General features: G+C 36.5%; 1 protein-coding gene across 1 annotated transcript in view; it reads left to right on the top strand.

Annotated features, from left to right (window-relative positions):
• Window positions 1-940: 940 nt before the first annotated feature.
• The window catches only part of CEP128 (centrosomal protein 128), a 95,779-nt gene continuing 77,511 nt past the window's right edge, over window positions 941-19,208 (top strand). The window contains exons 1-9 of the mRNA XM_058827577.1: window positions 941-1,059; window positions 2,197-2,236; window positions 3,766-3,923; window positions 5,344-5,430; window positions 6,781-6,907; window positions 7,830-7,951; window positions 10,640-10,731; window positions 11,445-11,517; window positions 18,105-18,221. Coding sequence (XP_058683560.1) covers window positions 3,780-3,923; window positions 5,344-5,430; window positions 6,781-6,907; window positions 7,830-7,951; window positions 10,640-10,731; window positions 11,445-11,517; window positions 18,105-18,221 — 762 coding nt within the window. The 5' untranslated portion in view covers window positions 941-1,059; window positions 2,197-2,236; window positions 3,766-3,779. The remainder of the gene's footprint in view (window positions 1,060-2,196; window positions 2,237-3,765; window positions 3,924-5,343; window positions 5,431-6,780; window positions 6,908-7,829; window positions 7,952-10,639; window positions 10,732-11,444; window positions 11,518-18,104; window positions 18,222-19,208) is intronic.

The raw sequence follows: 19,208 nt of genomic DNA, 5'->3' as shown, positions 1-19,208 counted from the left end.
GCCAACACCCACTGCCTGGATTACTGGTGAAAGCTGCCAGTGTGGGAAACCTGTCTTAGACCTGATGTGTGTCATAATCATATGGCATTCAAGCATGCCTGCTGCATTGAGGGCTCATGAAACAGTCCTGCAGCACAGGAATGAACGTGGGCACTATGGATTGCCAGCCATGCCTTAATACTGTGCTCAAAGAACAATGGTCACTGCCTGGACTCGATCCCAGGGGCAACAGACAATATGTATTAAAAACTCCAGCTCAGTGCATTTACCTTTGGCTGGAGTGCTCACCTATAGGTGATTTGCAGTCAAGTATTCCAGTGTCTGTTGGCCTATTGCAAGTTCTGCCCAAGTTTCAGAGGCCCAGGAGACATTTCCTGTAATCAGTCACAACACTCCTTATCCTTATAGCTCTTCAAGGCCAGTCAGGGTAGCAGTGTGTAATATTTGGTCTTTTTTACTGCACAGAAGGGTAATGGATACAACATTTGGGAGCAGGGAGACGCGTGGCTTAAAGAAACAAGGAAAGCCGAGAAACAGAAAGGGAGATGCCTCCTTGTAAGCAACAGCTGCTCTCCGTAGCTCTCCCAGCGCATCAGCCGTCTGCTCGAAACGGAGAAGACTTGCCGGCTTTACCAGGGCAACGGCTCTTGTTTCTGCTTTTCACAGTCATTTAGCTGACACGTTTGTAAACGCCAGTGTGCATTTTGTAAACATTTTGCGTTTCACAAAACAACTTTGACAAACAGCAGGTCTCTCCCACCGCTGCCAGCAGCGCTCTCCGCAGGCCCAGCGGCCTCCCAGCAGGGCGGAGCCTACCCGGCCCTCACCGCGCTGCCGCCGCAAACCCTCTCGGGAGTTGAAGTTCCGCACGCTGCCTTTTCCATGGCGGGCTCGTGGCTTGCGGACTTCCTGTCCCATGGACCGCTGCGGGGGCCCCCGCCCCGCCCCGCGGCCCCGGCGGCTGGCGGCAGGGCGGCTAGTTCAAGTTGCCATAGCGGCGAGGTGAGGCCGGCAGAAGGTGCCCGGGGACGGGACGGTCTCGCCTCGGAGCGCTGTGCGGTGAGGGCCAGGGGTGCGGGAAGGGCCGCAGCCAGGGCGGTGTGCGGGAGCGGCTGTCCGGCTTGGAGCGCCGCGGGAGGGCGGGCGCGGATGGGAGCGGCTGCGGCAGGCGCGGGGTGCGGCGGCCGCGGGGTTCCTCGGGACAGTCCGGAGGCCGTGCCCGGCGTGCCCGGCGCCGTTCTGGGTTCCGTTCTTGGTCCTGTCTGGGCCAAAGAACCAGGAGACTCTCAGAGATGGAGTCGGGTGTTAGTGGAGTTCCCTGCGTGCCCACCGGGAGGAGGATTTGCAGGGGGCATTGCTTGTTTATGAACAGTGTGAAGGAACTGTTTTCTGTGTTGTGTTGCTGAAGTGTGCCGGGAGCACGGTGTGACAAATTGATAATTAATTGTGGTGCTGTTCCCTGAGGGCACCATGGTAAAATATCATCATATGGGATCACCTTCCGGTCTTTTTCCGGGCTCAAATACAAGCGCTGAAGGAAAGGGCCTTTCAGGTGTCATGTTGTTCCTTTCTGGAACGACTATAATTTTTTTTAATTTTCCTTTGTTCCTGCTCATTCTTAGCTATAGGACTTTAACCATTCCTTTAATACTGAGTTAGTTACCTAGTGATAGATTCGTCTGTGTGGAGCTGAACAAATAAAACACTTGAGGAATAATCAAGTTGTGTACACTGACTATCTTTTGTTTACTTGAGCTGGAGAGCTTGACGTTGATATTGTCAGCTCTGCTTCTTACCTGGCAGATCTCTTAAAAAGAGTCCTCAGTGAAGCTGAAATGCTCTGCTTCCTACAGGAAAAGAAAATACTGAGTATTGATGCTTTTCATCAATTCAACAAAGGTTATGATCTGTTTGGGTAGAATAAAAACCAGTAAGAGCCAAATAATTTTTACTGTCAAGTTGGCCATATGATCATGTGCTGAAATTAGTGTAGCTTTTTGGAAAAAGTGGCAAGCTTTTTTTGTTTGTTTCATTGATAGGCAAATGTGCATATGGAGCATTCCTACAAGTTTCTACTACTTTGTGATTTTTGTTTTTTAATCTAAAGTGAAACTTGCACAGTTCCTTTAAAAAATGAGGATGTTGTTTTATGTGAAACAACTTCTTCACCTTAAAAGTATTTGTGGTTCCTTTTAGGTTGCTAATAAGAACAAAGAGGAATGTTTAACCATAAATAGTAAGTTTTCTTCAGACAAAATGTCCTCCTTATCCTGTGCTTTCTTTTATGTTTACCTTGATTACTGACCTTTCTTTTGTGCTTTGGCTAGTATATATCTTAATGAGCCTATTTTTGGACAGCTGAAAATAAACCCATTGTCCTTTCCTGCTGTAAATCTTTAGTTCCCTTTTTTCCTTCTGCCTTTGCTTTTCAGTAGTTGGGAACCTTATGGTTGGGTTTGTATTTTGTATTTGTTTGTTGGGTTTTGTAGAGATTTTTTTTACCAAATTTATTCCATGTTGTTATTTCTACCAGTGTTTTATTTATTTTATTTTTCTTTGTCTTTGAAAATATCCCCTAATTCCTGTTTCCCAGTGCTATGTCTTTATTCTTTTTCAGTCTCATTAAGACTTCATTGCAGCTGACTAGAGTGGGGCACTGGAATAACAAATTCTGATACTGTTAGTAAAAATGTGCTCTAGTGAAGTGAGATAAGAAGAGGAAAGATGAGGTAAATTCACCAGTTCAGAAAATAAAAGGAAAAGTGATGTGCTTGAGCACAGACTGAGCATGCTGGTTTGCTCTTTTTGGTATTTGAAAGGTTTTTATCCAAGTCTGGGGGACACAAATTGTCAACCTTTTAAAATTAAGTATAAGGACCTGGAAAAAGGTCAAGTTGCCATATAATATAATATAATATAATATAATATAATATAATATAATATAATATAATATAATATAATATAATATAATATAATATAATATAATATAATATAATATTTGAATCCATCCATTATTTCTTTTCGAAATTTCAGCTCTCATGACTAGAAGAATTACATCTTTGCTATGACCTTTTTTTTTTTTTTGACTACAGGAATTTAGGAATTTGCCAGTCTATTTCTTCTTTCACCAAGTCATCCCATGACCTTAAGGCAAACTGCTGCAGTGTGTAATAGTTGAAGAAAAAATTTCGATTTAACCTACCTTTTGAGGGTTGTTATTTTAATCAGTTACTATGTGACTTTACTATACTAGGCATTGCTGTCTGTAATTTTTAATAATTTCACTTGTCTGATGACTGTTGACCTATTTTTCCCTCTGTCTTGCCATCCTTGAGATTTAGCAATCCCCATTCTGAAGACAGCTTAGTGAGTAGTGTGAGTTAAATGAGAGTGGTTCTGCACACCAGGATGGTTGATAAAACATTGATGTCTCCACTGTATGTTTTGGGGGGAGAATTTGCTTTGGGCCATGATTTTATCATGAGAACTGAACACTTGGAAGCAGTGAAAGTATATATTTTGATTTAATTTGCTCCTAAGAGGCTCTGCATCCTGCATCTTGAGCATGCTTCATAGTGTGAACAAAGGTAACAACGGAGGAGCAGTTTGAAGATCTGCTTCAAAAGTACATCCTGCTGACCCAAACCAGAAAGGCTAATGTAAGTGTAATCTGAGTTTATGAAGTTGCTTTGGGAATATTGTGCAAGACTGTTCAGTTACAGGCAGGAATTAACAAACGTCACTTTTTCTGGTCTTCCTGCCTAGGCTTCAAGATACTCATGGCAGATTCATCCAGTGATTCAGACAACTTTCTTACGGGTCGAGTGGGAAGGCGGCCTTTGAGAGCATCCCACAATACAGCTCAGAACTATGGTGCTGAAGAAGTTACAGAGAAGATCCATACTTTAGCAAGCACTTTGCAGGTTGTTTACAAAATACAGTTTTAAAGTATTTATAGAGTGTGCATTTCTGTAACACAGGGTCAAATTTTCATTTCTAAAGTTGCGGAGTGTACTGTACAGATGGGAAACATTGCTTTCTGTGCAAACCAAAAAGGGTTTTGGGATATTGATCATACTGCTTTTGAGCTGAAATTGTGTGGCTTGTTGCACTTTTATACAGCTGCTATTTCAGACAGTAATAGAATGTTGTTAGTAACAGTGATATGTGGGGGAATACTATTTATAGTTAGCAAACTGAATAAGTCCAAATCAGCTTTCTTATATTCTCACAAGAGGCATTAAATTTTCTATCAGAAATTTTCAGTCTTGTCTTGTTTGTCTTTGTACTGTGTAAAATTTCCAAGTCTCCGATAAATATGTAAGCAGTCAATTCCTTCAGGATAGAGCTTACATTTTAAATATTTTCTTGATGTGAAAAAGCTAGATTGTTTCTAATCTAGTTTTAGCTAGCTGAAACTTTCTAGATGTGAGAAACATTATTTCTAAACTTGTAAGAGATACATACTCATACTAAGAGCAAGAAAATGTGGAGGGTGCAGAGGGAATATCTGAATTTGTTTTCCAAGTGGGAGGAGTCATTTAACTATCCTGACACCATTAGTGCTTGAGAATTTATTCCCATTCTTCTCTAGCTGACAGTTCTAAATATCTAGAGTCACTGGGTGTATGTTTTATTACTTATTGTTTTGTCAGCAATATTTTTTTTCCTTTTAATATATGAGAAGAGAAAAATCAATATAGAATGGTAATTTTAAACTTCAGAACTTCTTATCTGAAAAATAAACATCAATCTAGAAAAAAGATAAGTTAAGAATACAGTCTAACTGTTTTTTAAAAGAGATTCTTTGGTATTCTGATTCTGTATAGCCTCTTTCTAGCTGCTCTTCTGAAATTCTGATTTTAAGCTAATTGGTTTTTTGTGGGCTGCTTTTCAGTTGATCTTTCATCTGATCCAGGTGTTTATCTGGTCAGAGAATACTCATGCAGTGACCTTACCTAGTGTGTTCACCTTCAAAAATTTGTTATTTCTCAGATAACTATTCTGTTCTGCAAGCAGGTAATATTAAGATTTTTGGATTAAAAAGATTTTTCTACAGAATGTCTGACACCTGAAAAAACCTTTTATTTGAAGCTGAGGCCTTATTGTTGTACTGAAATTGTAGCGTTTTGTTTTTTTCTTTTCTTTAATTTTCCCCCCTTTAGCCATGCTGTAATCCTTCACATTCTGGTTACTTGAACAGGATTATGAATGCTTAGACCCTTTAGAAAGCACTTGTGTTTTCAGTTTAATTTTAGAAAACAGTAAGAATAGAGACAACAGTAATGTTTGATTACAGGAGGTTTCTGTTTTGACTTTTTTTCTAAAACTTTTTTATTTAAGGATACCAACAGAAATCTAAGACACGTTGACCATTTGCTAGGACAATACAGAGAATACAACAAGGAACAAACCAAAGCAATAACAACTGTGAGCAACTTTGAGTTTATCTTGACTTCTTAGGTCTTTTCCATTAGTTGAATTCATAGCTGAAAACTCGGTATTAATGGACAGAATATATAAAGAGTTAAGTAGCTATAAACAGTAAATTTTATAAATATTTATTTGAGCAAACTAATAGTAATATGTTAGATAATGAAATTCTGACAGGTTTTCTTGGCTCATTACTTTTCTGCTTTATAACTGCCCAGTAGATTATGTTATGGTACTATGCCAAATTCAAGATGTGTAGCTGAAATAGAGTGTTAGGGAACATGTTTATTTTGCATCAAGAAGTGATAAGATAAAAGCTGAATTATAGCAGGGAATGGGATTGTGATCATACTGGTGTAGTGTTCTTCAGTTTCTGGATCTGTTGACCAGCTTGCTCTAAATTGCAGAAAGGATGAAAATTCTAAAATGAGTCTTCTGCAAGTTTGAAAACAGGTTTTCTAGAGAAAGCAAAGCAAATTAGTGCTTCTAGGGCAAGGGAGGTTTACAATTTCATTACAAACAAGCTGCAGCAGGTGCTGCCTTGAAACAGATGCGTATGAAATATAAGAATATTTTACATGTGAAGGTAGAGCAAAGAAGCAAATGTGTAGAAAAGAAAGCTTGTTTTCTTCAGAGAAGGAAATCCAACACAGTGTATAATTCTGCAGGAGTAAGGCATCAATTTAACCATTGTTTATAAGCTTCTTCTAGAAAAAAGAGAACCTTTAGAAACTGATGTTTTGTGGATTGTCAAATAGAGGTGTGACAAAGTTAGTGGCTAAGGACCAAAGTTAAGAAATGCAATTGTAATATGTAAGTTTGAAAAATGAAGAACTAATTTTTGAATATAGCTAGTTCTGTAGTCTTAAATTGTGAATTGCTTCCTGTTCCTTGAAGTGAAATAGGGGGTTTCTGTAAAGCTGCTTAGGGAAATTTGATAGCCATATATAAAATTGATTCCAGGTACAGCTGGTGGAAAAATTCCAGTAAAAAATAATTTATTTGAAGTTATTATCTGGATTTTGCAAGACTGTTAATGAGCATTGCTGGCAAATAGATCTTATTTTGCCAAATAGAAGACAAGAAGAAGACAAGCTTCTGAGTTTTCATGGTGGTGCACCACTGTTTTAAGAAACTTGGTATTTGAAGCTGCCAATGTTGGAAGCATTTTGCTATAATTACAGGAATGTGACATATGAGATATTGAAGAAAAGCTGTTGTTAATTCATAGCTGTACTTGGCTTAAAAATAGCTTTTATTCTCTTAATGACTTTTAAATAATATTTAACGTGCCTTTTAAAAAACGGGTTTATGTTCATATTTCAATAAATTATAACTTTTCTGCAGTTAAAAGAAACACTGGAGCAATCTATTGGTCAATTAAGGAGCCAGCGGCTAACACGAAACTCTGGAATGAGAAGTGCATCTCTCTCAAGTTTATATCCCAGTGACCTGGATGTAGAAGGAACATCAGGTAAAATACTTAAAGGGCTTGAGTATGCTTGAATTATGTCATAGAACTCTGTTATGTGAAGAGGAAATTAAGAAAAATGTATAGAGATAGTCTTATGGAAAGTCATCATTGATCATCAGTGCAAAGAAACTGAGTTCAGATATTTGGGAGAGAACTGCATTATTAAGCTGTTTATATGGTAAATTTTTCCAGCTTTCTGTTAGTATTTTCTGCTGATATCCCAAGAGATTTAAATGAAACTTTAATTCTTTCAGCTGAGAAAATTAATTTTCCACTGCATGAGTTGTAGGTACATACAAGTTAAAGCTAAACCCAAAAGATATTGCAGCTTCTGAAGCTTGCTTCACAGCAAGATGGGAATTTAAATTTTATGTGCAGAAAAATGGAAAAGAAAAATGTGGAAAAGTGGAAAAGAAAAACCAGAAATTATTTATGACCCACAAAAGAGTAGGTTTTTTTCCTTGTATGTCTCAGAAAATTAATGCTATTTTGGGAAAAGGTATGTTTGGGAGGAGTATTCCTTTGAGAAGTAGTATTTAATGTATTTTAGTAGAAACCTCTAAAAGTTTCATTCCTATGTAAAAGCTGTGAAATATAATAGTTTGAAGCTCTGATATATGCAAGTGGAGGAAAAAGTGGTTGATTGGGCAAATAAAATTTGAGGAAAAACTACTCCTTGGAGAAACAATTCCTCTTTCTGGAATACTTGTATGTCATAGGTAAGAAATGTTTAAACTGAAGAAGAATCCTGAGAAGAGCTAAAAGAGTCATATGCATGTTATGTAATTCAGTAGTTGTCTGTAATGTGACCTAGAAGGATATTGTCAGGATGAAATACACGTTTTTCATGAAGCAAAATGAAAAATTTCCCATACAAAATTTTGTCTTCCAACTTATTTTTTTTATCTCATATCTCCTATAGGCAACCGCCACTTCCTGCCCACTTCTCCTCTCAGGGATTATGGAGATTCACAGGGCAATAAACATCGAAGGTCTAGATCTGCAAGTGTTCGATTTGTCAATGAGGCAGATAATGTGGACCAGGTACTGAGCACTGATGGGAGTGGCTGGTCTAAATAGGAAATACGTGGTCACCAGACTCCTTGCTTTTACATTAAATGAAGTGATTCTGAAGGTGCAGCTGAGGATGTTTCAGCTATGATTTGTGTTTAGTGTTACCTGTTTTATTCATTAGGCAGTCACTTCTGTCTGTCATGAAGTTTCATGAAAATCATTATAGAGAAAAAGATTCAGATAGTAGTGATATCAAAAGTAAAATACGAAAATTATCTCCCTACTTTTTTTGGCCATGTTATGACACAGAAAAATAATCTCTGAATATCCTGTTTAGTCTGGAGAAGACTGAGAAGGGAACTCAGTAATGCATATTAATATCTCTAACATGGGTGTTCAACAGGATGGTGCCAGACTGTTCAGTGGTGCAGTGACAGGACAGGGACCAGTGGCCCTAAGCTAAAACACAAGAAGTTCCACCTCAGTGTGAGGAAAAACTTTATAATGAGTGTGGCAGAGCAATGGCTCAGCCTGCCCAGGAGGTTATGGAATCCCCCTGTCTGCAGACATTCAGAACCCACCTGGACAAGTTCCTGTGTCACCTTTTCTAGGTGACCCTGCCTTGGCACAGGGCTTGGATGGGATTATCTTCAGAGGTCCCTTCCAGCCAACTAGCATTCACCTTCATGCTGAAGTTCAGTGAGGCTGTGAAGTGGATTATTCTGCTTTAGTTAATGGTGTAAGGTTTAATGCTTTTGCTTTTACTTCAGTGTAGCTTGGATTGATTTTGAACCAGATAGTTCTTCATCTTAGTTCTTGGTCTGACCTGTGAGTGGAATGATTTGAGCCTGTATTTCAGGTAGATGATGGGAGGAGGAGAGGATGTGTGTGCCACAGGTAATTTTCATATCCCTTAACTTGTATCTGCTTGCAGACTTTGCAAAAAATAATTACTTTAATGGATAAGATTATAGTGTTTCTGTTATTCGACAGTAGAGAAGAGATTTTACTACCTGTTTTTGCTTTTTCAGACAGGGTGGCTAGACTTGCTTGAGGGAATCTGTGTAGACTAATATTAAAGAAGCTGATTGTAAGGTATTCATATTGACTTTTTAAATCAGTGTCAGCTTCCATATAATTTTGAACTTAACTACAAGTTTTCTCAGTTGACTTTTTGGGAAGCTATAGAAATTCTAGACTTTTGTTTAACTCTGTTTCATTGTCTTTTCAATCTAGTTCTCCTATCCTTCCCTCCCAAGCTAAGTCTAGAAAACAATCCTTGGAAGGAAATAATGTTATATGGAAATCTTTCCTCCCAGACGTCGAAAATCCTTAGGAGTATTATAGATTATTTCTAGATATTCTATAAATATCTTGGAAATTTTATTCAAGGGAGTTCCTGTGATGCTACAAAGTTCTTCATATTAAGTAACTATGTGGGCAAATAGCTTTTTTTTCAGTGTTGATGATAACTGTTGGTTTATTCCATATTCTTGCTTTTCAGTGAGTGAATTTGGCTTTTTTCTTTTCATTAACTATTTTGTAAGAAGAGTACAGTGCTTTGAGAAATGATGAACTGGAAGTAGCCATTGATCATGATTATAGGTAGAAATTAGGCCTGAGATAAAGCAGTTCTGCTTATCTAAAGCTGTGGCTTTTTTTTCTGTAACCACTGTCTCTATTCCTATTCTGACTTTTACTAGCTGAAGTAATTTTTCAGCAAATGGTCTTTTAACACACTTAAGTCTCTCTCCTTTTCAGCAGATATATTTTGAAAATATGTGTTATTTCTAAGTCTCTCAGGTCAGGTTGAAATTTCTGGTTAATCACACAGGGGAGGTAGTAGTGCCTGTATCTGAATGTTGAGGGCAGTCAGCTTGGTTGTGGAAGGTTTAAATCTAGGACACAGAACAAAAGAATATTATAAATTAGGGTTTTTCATAACGATAATCCTGGCCATGGAATTGTTGACAGCAATAGGTTGCATTAGGATGGATTAACTTTCATTTTCTATCCCATGAAGAATGAATGACCTGTTCATTTTTTTTATTTGCTCCCTAAAACTCTGATGATTAGTTGGGAGTCTGCTGAATGGTGAAAATGGGAGGTTTTACAGAGGAAAGTAAATGTATGTTTTTGTTTTTTGTTTTTTTTCCCCAAGATCTGAAAAAAGAGTATGTAACATCTTGGGCAAGGCAAAATACCTATTCTTGGTAGTTCATGAATTCATTATGCTGTTCTGCTTGTTTTGTTTCATGTTCCTATGTAATCTGTTGTTAGAAGCATATATAGCTGGGCACCATGCTATATATGTTTTACCATTGTTTTACCATATTAGTATTAATTAACGTGAAATATGTCTTTTTGGAACATTTCTTGTTCAAATGTTTCAGTTTGCTTTGCATTAGATTAAAGAGGTGGTATAGTGTCTATACTCTGAACTACAGAAGTAAAAAAACATAGGAAACTTGGTTTATCAAGTAAAGTACTGAAAGTTAAGCTACCCTGAGGAAGTATTGTGAAGGGTGGATTGAAATAGAAGTGCACAGGCCTCTTCCAGGCTCAACTGGATGTTCATAGTGCTTTATATTTTTTTAGGTTATTTTTATCTGCTTTGTTTTTTTAAAATGTGTATATGTGTAGATATGTATTTTTGGAATATCACATTAAAAAAAGAGTTCCTAAGCCTTGGCTTAATTTGTGTACTTTTATTTACAGCTGCATTCTTTCCACCAGTCTCTTCGAGATCTCAGCAGTGAGCAAGTTCGCCTGGGAGATGACATCAGTCGTGAGCTTTCAAGAAGAAATCGGTATAAACAGGATATAACTCCATGTGAAGAACAGTGTGGAAAAAATTCTTTAACTTTTTTATTTAAAAAAATAATTCTGGGGAGAATGAGGGGTTGTGCAACATGTAGATTAAAGCAGGATTATGAACTGCTTGTTTTATATCATCTTCTGAAGTATTTATAAATGTAAATAACACCTACCAGATCCAATTTGTATAATATATAGGGCTTTCCTCATCTTTTTTTATTATATATATGCATAAAATGACAAGGACTAGGGAATTTCTTTTATTACAGCTTTGCTCCTAGTTTGTTCTTGTTACTGGAATCCCTTTGCAGCAAACTTTCCTGCAGGCCATAATGTATATACTTTCTCAACATATGATGCTTTGTTCAAGAGCAATAACAGGAATTAGACTGTTAATTCCTAGTAAGAAACTACTGTTCAAAAGGAGTATGTAGATGTGTCCATAATTTATTGACCTGATACCTAGCTGATACTTAGATACTTTGTTTCTTCACTTGAGGAATGGGAATGATTTTTATAATGAATTTTCCACTTGAGACTTGCTTCTAATTATGCTATAAATTATTATGTATAGGCTATGATCTGTTATGAATAGGCTGTAGAACAAATTAAAGTAGCAAAAATTCTGGGGGGTTGTTGCTGCTTAAAGTTATCATTGTTACTAGCTTTTGCACTGTAGAGTATTGTCTTGTATTTTTCTATGAAGGACTGATGCCGAATTAAGAAAGACTTTAGAAGAATTGTCTGAAAAGCTCACTGAGTCCCAAAGACAAGAAACGGTGAGTGTGACTAACATGAAAAGGATTATTTATATCTAGTATTCTAAGCAAGGTGTGGGCTTCTAGTTTAACGTGTGTGTTGGTAATTGGTATCACATACTGATACGTATATCTGAACATAGTCTTATTTGGACTACTATAGGTTGTTGAAATGTTACCTTCAATAATGAAATCAGCAAGACAAGTTTTATATTTCAGGTGCTTATTTTAAGTACAAGTGTTTTACAGGTGTGTGTATTGTGAATTTTTCTGTTTCAAAATTCGCAGCCTTGGAGAAAGACGCTTTGTAACTTAGGACATTGATTTCAATGCTGTTATAATTGTTGAAGGTAACTTTGTAAAGATACAAACTTTCCCATATTATGTTTCTTCTTCCTCTGTTCCTCCCTCCCTGTCCTTTTCAATCCTTATCATCTGTGTAGCAAAATGGAAGGAGTCTCTTTGGGCTGCACTCCTCTCTGAAGGCTTCCTGACAAAATGTAACAGAGGAGGCAGGACAGCCATGACATTCTTTTTCTGTTTTGTCTCCTGTATCTGCTGGAAGCAGACTAACTGCAGTCTGTGTTACTTAAATCTGAAAGAGATCTGCTATTGAGATCAAAGTCAAACAGCATATTGCTGTAGGAATAAGAGAAGCTGAGAATGACCCCAGTAATTAGTAGGTGAGAATCCTGTAGGTAGTTCTTGACACATAAGACTTGAGTGTATGCTTTATGTACGCATTTACTGTGATATTACTAGCAAAGCTGACTTTTCAGAGCAAGTGCATATTTTCCCATAGGTAATTCATCTTGCTCTAAAATTGCATGAATTGGTCCTAAGTGCTCTGTCAAGGGCTGAAGTGATGTGTTTGTCACTGATAACAATACTGTTGGCATGGACCACTTGTTGGTACCAGCAGACTCATTAAATGTACTTGTGTAAATTCCTGACTCTAGATTAAGTTGGACAGTGACTTGAGAGACACTATCTGTACCAGTTATGTCCTTAATATGATAGGGTCCATCAGGGAAAGAAGACTTGCTTTGTCAGCCTTTGTAGAAAAATATGAAGGGGTTGTCTTTGTTAGAACATTAATTTTGATTTCTCCTAGTAGTCTGGTAGGATAAAGTAAGTTTATCTGATAAAGAATTCTTAATACTTGTAAAACTTGCAAAATGTTTTTCTTGTAGCAGACTTCTCAGTACACTTATGTTTTTTGTTCTCTTTCATGTACCAGGAAATTAGCAAAGTCAGTTTTAACAAGGTTGTTATCAAGAAAATAGCTGCTATAGCTGGCTACATGACGACTGTTCAGTGCTTTTGTGTGAGAGAAACAAACCTTCCTCAATCCTCTGGAATGGAGGCATCCATTGTCTGTTCATTAATGAAAGAAATAACTAGCTCTTTGACCTCCTGCTATAGGGTTTCAAGATGTAAAATTGAAGGTTACAACTTTTGACCTGAGAGAAGCAAAAAATGAGAGAGGTGAAGTATAGCAAGGAAGTCTTTGGTAGTTTGTTAATGGTGAGGGTAATATCAGAAGAGTAAATCCCTTAGTTGGGAGGGAAAGTTATAATGCAATAAGGCTATGAAAACTGAAATATTTACTGATATTCTTTCAGTGAGGGCACAAATGCTGCAGTAAACTGCCGTGAGATGATTTTTATGGGTAGGACTAGTAAAAATTAACCTGGAATATTTTACTTATTGCTGATTACTGACTTTATGAAGAACATCTACCAAATGGAAGGAAGACTGGAAGGAGGAGAGGGGAAAAAAAGAAAGGGAAAAAATAAAAAGGGCTGCTAATTCAAAGACTTTCTTGAAAAGATAAAAGGATTGCTGTGGTTCAGTTTGCAGAAGAAACAGGTCACTAGGGAAGATCTAGCCATGTATGGTGAATGGCCAAGAAGTGGAAGTTTAGCATGCAATATTACCACAGAAAGTCATCTAATGATACTTCTGTACAATAGAAGTCTAATCACCTGTGCGTTAGGAGCTTCTTGGTCTGGAAGTGATCTGTATGCTTTCTGTACTGAGTAATAATCCGTCTGCGGATTTGTTTTTTGGAACTTGTCCAGTGTTTGTTATAACTTGCATATCTTTATGATCTTGTCTTATAGCAAGGGATTCTCCAAACAGATTATTGTGAGAGAAGCTGCCACTTTTTTTGTGATCTGGTTTTTTGGGATTATTTTGGTTATTCTGTGTATATGTGTTTTGTCTTAGGTTTTTTTGTTAGTTGTTGTAGGTTTGGTTGTTGGTTGGTTTTTAAATATAACAAGTGTGGATCCTTTGCCCTAGTTCAAAGCCTAGTGATCTCCTGTTACCTGATGAGTTTGGCAGAATCAGTGAGATGAGGTAAATGCAAAAGAGAGAAATTTAGTATGGATGGTAAGAATAAAAGTAAGTCTCATCGTATACATAGCAAAGCATGAGATTAGACTGCATGTAGAAACTGGGGTCTATTATCATAGATATTTGACATCCTTTATGTGTATGCATTTAGGAATACTTATGAAGAGATTGCTTAATTCAGAATTGATTGTCATTGGTGAAAGTGAGTTGGGTAAGACAAAATACTTTTTTCTCAGAACTTCCTTGTGCAAAGTTGTGCAGGAACTTTTGTCCTTAGTGCCTTTATGACTTCACTTGGGAGTGTTTATCACCTTGAGCATTGTCATCCTTTTATGTATATTCTGCTGTATGATTCTTGGCAATAAATTGTCCACTTGAAATCTTGATAATGTCACAGGATAAGCTTATGGCAGAAACATTCTTTTCAGTATGTTCAGTATTCAGTGTCCTTAAGTCTTTATTTTTTTAGGGATGTATGTCTAAATTCTTGCAGTTTGGTATATTTGAGGCTGTTTGAAAATCGCCTGTATGGTGATGATAAAGTCACTACAGTTCTTCTGCGTCACTAGTTCAGAATTTATTTTTATTAGATTTTTTTGATTCTTAGAGCCTTTTTGATGTTGAATTTGAATACTTTAAAATTCACACAACACAATCAAAACACACCATTTTTCCTGTAAAGAGAGCTTTTCCATCCCAATATAAAAACCAGATGACATCGAAGGTGGTCATCAGGCATAGTTGGATGCCTGTTTCAAGTCAAGCACTCTCCATGGCCTTGTACTTGAGAATCGATGTGCAGTTTTGCTAAAAAGCCTTTCTGGTTCTAGAACACTCTATATCAAAATCTCTCTCTTAGCTAGACATTTTATGAGATTCCTTTGTTCTTGAAAAGGGTTTCGATGTTCGCTAGGCAGACATATAAGCAATTGAAAGAATATTTACTTCCTTTATGATTATATAAGCTAGCCCTCTTGGATATTTTGTTGCAATTGATTGGCTAGAAGCACAGCCCAAATAGCACAAGATGCTGATCTTTATACATAAAAAGCAACTTCATCAGAGCACAGTTTAGTTAAAATTAAGTAAATGTGTAATTGAGATGGTGCTGTTATAAAAAGACAGTAGACTTTCTCTGGAAAAGGATAGCAATGTCAAGTGAAATGGGTCTTACATGGGATTACTGTGGTTATGTCTCAGAGGACCAGGATTGTTTTCTATTAAACTGTCCCTCAGAAGATCTGGTATAAGGAATTTTGGTACTGCACAGGTGTCTTGTAAAAGTTATAACACATATTATCATTTGCCATGATATTTAACAATATTTAAAGTTATATCTCTGAAAAAAATTTTGCTTTTTTTTTTTCATTTTAATACTCATGTTTCAAGTATGCATTGATGATAAAATGGGTTGTAACAAGAACATCAGCAAAAATCTGTTGAAATAGATTTCTGTTAGCAGGACTTTTGCACTAGAAATAACAGTGGAAAGCTGAAAAACAGGGCAGAAATTCAATAAGTAGGATGGTACTTTTTGTACAGCAAGCATCCAGCATCTTGCACAAGATTATGTTTAGCTGCATGACTTAATGTCACCCTAGTTTTAAAAAGGACATTCTGTTCTTTGTGTTCAATTGCAGGGGAAGGGAGGAATTTTTTGATAGCTTCAGCTGTTTTCATAGATTTTGCTGCTACCTGAAAGCTGTATGTGGAGACACAGCTCTAGTGTCATCATTGTTATTCACAGATAGTCTATGTTGCTAAAAATGCATGCTTGAAATCACATTCTAACATGTTCTGAACACAGCAATCTAGCACTAGTATTTCATGTTGTTGTGTGGAGCCTCCGTATTCTTTGTACTATTCTTTGGTGAACCACTTTTCTATGCTAAGATTTTTGATAACATTCAGAGGTCAAGATACAACCTTTTATGGTAGAAATGTCCTGAGTCAGGGTCATTAGCAAGACAGAGGAAGGCAAGTATGTTTTTAAGTGTACTCTGCATTTACTAATTAATAAATTAACACTTAACTGCTTATAATTTTTTTTAATCCCTACTGTTGTATGCCACAGGCTCTGTGACAATTTGAGGAAGGTCAGAGAGGTTACAAAAACAGGGAACATAATTCTGTGGGAGATTAAAACCTTGCTGAAGTGCCAAGATGTCACCAATACCATCCCAGTGTACAAAGTATGGGAAACAAATAAGAGTTTTAAGTTGCATCAAAATGTTTGGTGGTTTGTGTTGATTGTGGGGGATTTTTTTGTTTGTTTGTTAAAAACGATTATGTCTGTAACTGAAATTTCCATGACAAATACAATAATATATAATCAATTTTTTTAGTACCTTGTTAGAAATAACACAACAATTATATTCTGGAGTGAGTTGAAGAAAGTCAGAGGCAAGGCAAATCAGCTCATGAAGTTCCTTTCTTACTCGTTCTGAGTTAGTGATAATTTGTAGTGAAATCTGAACTTTGCAGGAATCTAAAGCCTGTCTAGTGCTGCCTCGTGTCATGCTGTCTGCTGTGCATGCTAGACCCATGACAGTAAAGAAGTTACTGAACTCTCCTTTGGAATGTCATCTTTGGGGGTGATGTTACTTTTGGATCTTCTGTTAAGTCAAAATTGTATATTTTCTTTCTTAATAGCTTTAGTACTATTAAGAAAGTGCTTCATTGAAAAAGATACATGAGAGAGCTGAGAAAGCTTCTGTCTTCAGAAACACATAGTCAAAACTTTTTTAAAAAATGTTAAAACATTATGGTTTAATTTCTTTATGTTGTTATTTCTTTAAGGTAATTTCTTTAAGTTGTTAGGTATGAGGAAAAGGATGAAAGCTTATTTCCTGGCTTTCAGCAAAGATGTAACAAGTTTAATGACAGTGTTATTTTCTGTTCCTACTACATAGTATCATTGTTTCTGCTAGATGGAGTATTTTATGAATTCCAAGAAGTAACACTTAGCAGTACTTGTCAAAACAAACATCATGATGTGGCCTTTATCTTTTATACATTAGTTTTCAGTAAGTAATTATTCTGGATCATGGCTGCAGAGCTTTCATAACTTACTTCATGAAAGTGTGTGGTTTGATGTAGTACCAGGCATCTCCTGATGGTTTTATGAAAAAATATAATATTCCAGACTGTAAGCTGGCTGTTCATCTGGCTGCACAAACAAGAAGTGTTTTCTGAGAGATGTATTCTGTTGTAAAGAAAGAGTGTTTTGTTCATTAAGCCTTAATTAACATACACAGTGTTTCTGTTACTACATAAGTTGTGTTGCTCATGGTAAAATTTTCTATCCATGCGTATGCCTAGTGCTAATAGAAGTGTGCTTAATGGGGAAAGATGAGAACTGACTCACCTCCACATATATCAAAAGCTAATAGTCAAATAGTGTTTTATTTTTTTATCTTTTTTTATCTCTATCTTTCTCTTTTTATCTAAATAACATTTGGTAATGGATATATTGCTTTCTAGTGGTTGCTTAAAATAAGTAGTTTTCAGATAGGAGGAAATGATACATAAATATTTTTCTTGCTAATCTTTTACAAAATAAATTTAATTTGCTGCCTCAAGAGGGTGCTGTCTGCTAGCAGCTTGAATTGCAAAAGTGAAGTAATTCTGATATTCTAGTCTGAGCTTTTATGTTCATAATCCAAGTTGCTTTAATAAACACCTGTTGCTGTTTGTATTAGTTTGTACATGGATTCACAAAATATTAGGGAAAAGGCTTAAAGTGATGTAATTACTTTGTGTTGTTACAGTCATTCTCATGTACTTGGTTCTTGTTTACAACTTTTTACTCACAGATTTTGGATCATGAGAGGCAAACATTGGTCTGTTTTGCAGGCTGGAGATGTGAAAGAAATATCCTTCCAGAGGTTAATCAGGCTTGTGACATAGAAGCTAAGACTTTTGTTTTGCAGCTGCACATTAGGCTGCTCTAACCTTGATAATGAGATATTTAATGCTTGAGTAGAACAATCCCTGTAGAGAAAAATATGCATACACGTAAAGGAGAATACTGCCAGTGATAAGAGTTTGGTTCCCTGCATGAGTACTTCTGGAGTACTCACTGCTATAACTAGTTATTTTCTCTACCATTCTAAATCTGCTTTAACAAAATACAAATTATCTTTTCTTTTTGCCCCATACTCTGTTTACATTTTTGCTATTGATATTTTTACATGTATTAAAAGGCACACCAATTTCCTACAGTATGGGTTTTTTTCTTTTGAAAGGTATCAGAACGAGTAGAGAGAAGACTTCAGGAGATAGAAGAAGAAATGCGTGCGGAAAGACAGCTTGTAGAAAGGCGCCAGGACCAGCTGGGACACGTGTCTCTTCAATTACAGGAGGTATGCAAATGAAAGCTTACCATGTATTTAGGATTTAGTTAGGAATGTGTTGCATTTGTGAACCTGTACCTGTCAAACTGGTAAAAGTGCTCATATCTTTGGCACATTTTTTAACTCTCAGTCCAGCTCATATTGTTTTGATGACCAGGTAATACCAAGCCCAGACTCGGTCCTTCATTGTATTATCTTGACTGTATTTAGACCTTTTTGGTAACTGCCAAAAATCTTCTAAGAATCTTCCCGCTATGTCCTTCCTGAAAACCCAAGCAAACAAAGGGAAATCATTAGCTGGGTTTTTTAAATGGAAAGGTTTTATTTTTTTAAAGGTAAACTTTGCTTGCTCATACAAATGAACACTTGATTTATTTCAGCAAGCAATCAAAAGCACTGTAGTGTCCAGACAACTTTTCATTGCATTTCAGTTTTATTCAAGAATACCTGATGAAATAAAAAATATTGTTTAGGAGACAAATACAAATGTTTAGAATAGAAATTAAAATTTGAGACAGCTGTTAGCTTTTTTTCTGCTTGTTTTAGAAAATGCATGAAAAATACTTATTTCTTTTTTATTTTATTCCTGTTTGGAAAATCTGTGTCTTAACAGTGTGACTTTTTATTTCACTCCACTCTAAGATATAATATGCAATGTTATCTCTATCTGTGTAATAGGATACTACAAGTGAGAAGAAATATGAAATTCCTTGTTTTTCACTTTTAGTGTTTACAACATAGCTTTTTGGAAGGCATTATACTGAGGAACCTTGCTCATGATGCTATGTATTTCATGTCAAGCTAGAGACTGTTCAACGACATCGTATTTTAGAAGATGAGGTTTTTTGGGTTTTTTAATATAGATAAAAAGTAACATTTATCAAAAGGTTTGGAATCCTTCTGCCAGTATTTCAGAAAGACTTACTGTTTCATTTTCCCCCCAGCTGGTGCCCTAGTGGGTGAAAAGGACTAGAGTGCTGAATTTCAGTTTTCGTT

This window comes from Poecile atricapillus, chromosome 1 (assembly GCF_030490865.1).
Source record: "Poecile atricapillus isolate bPoeAtr1 chromosome 1, bPoeAtr1.hap1, whole genome shotgun sequence".
Classification (NCBI taxonomy): domain Eukaryota; kingdom Metazoa; phylum Chordata; class Aves; order Passeriformes; family Paridae; genus Poecile; species Poecile atricapillus.
This window is presented reverse-complemented; position numbering and strand designations above follow the sequence as displayed.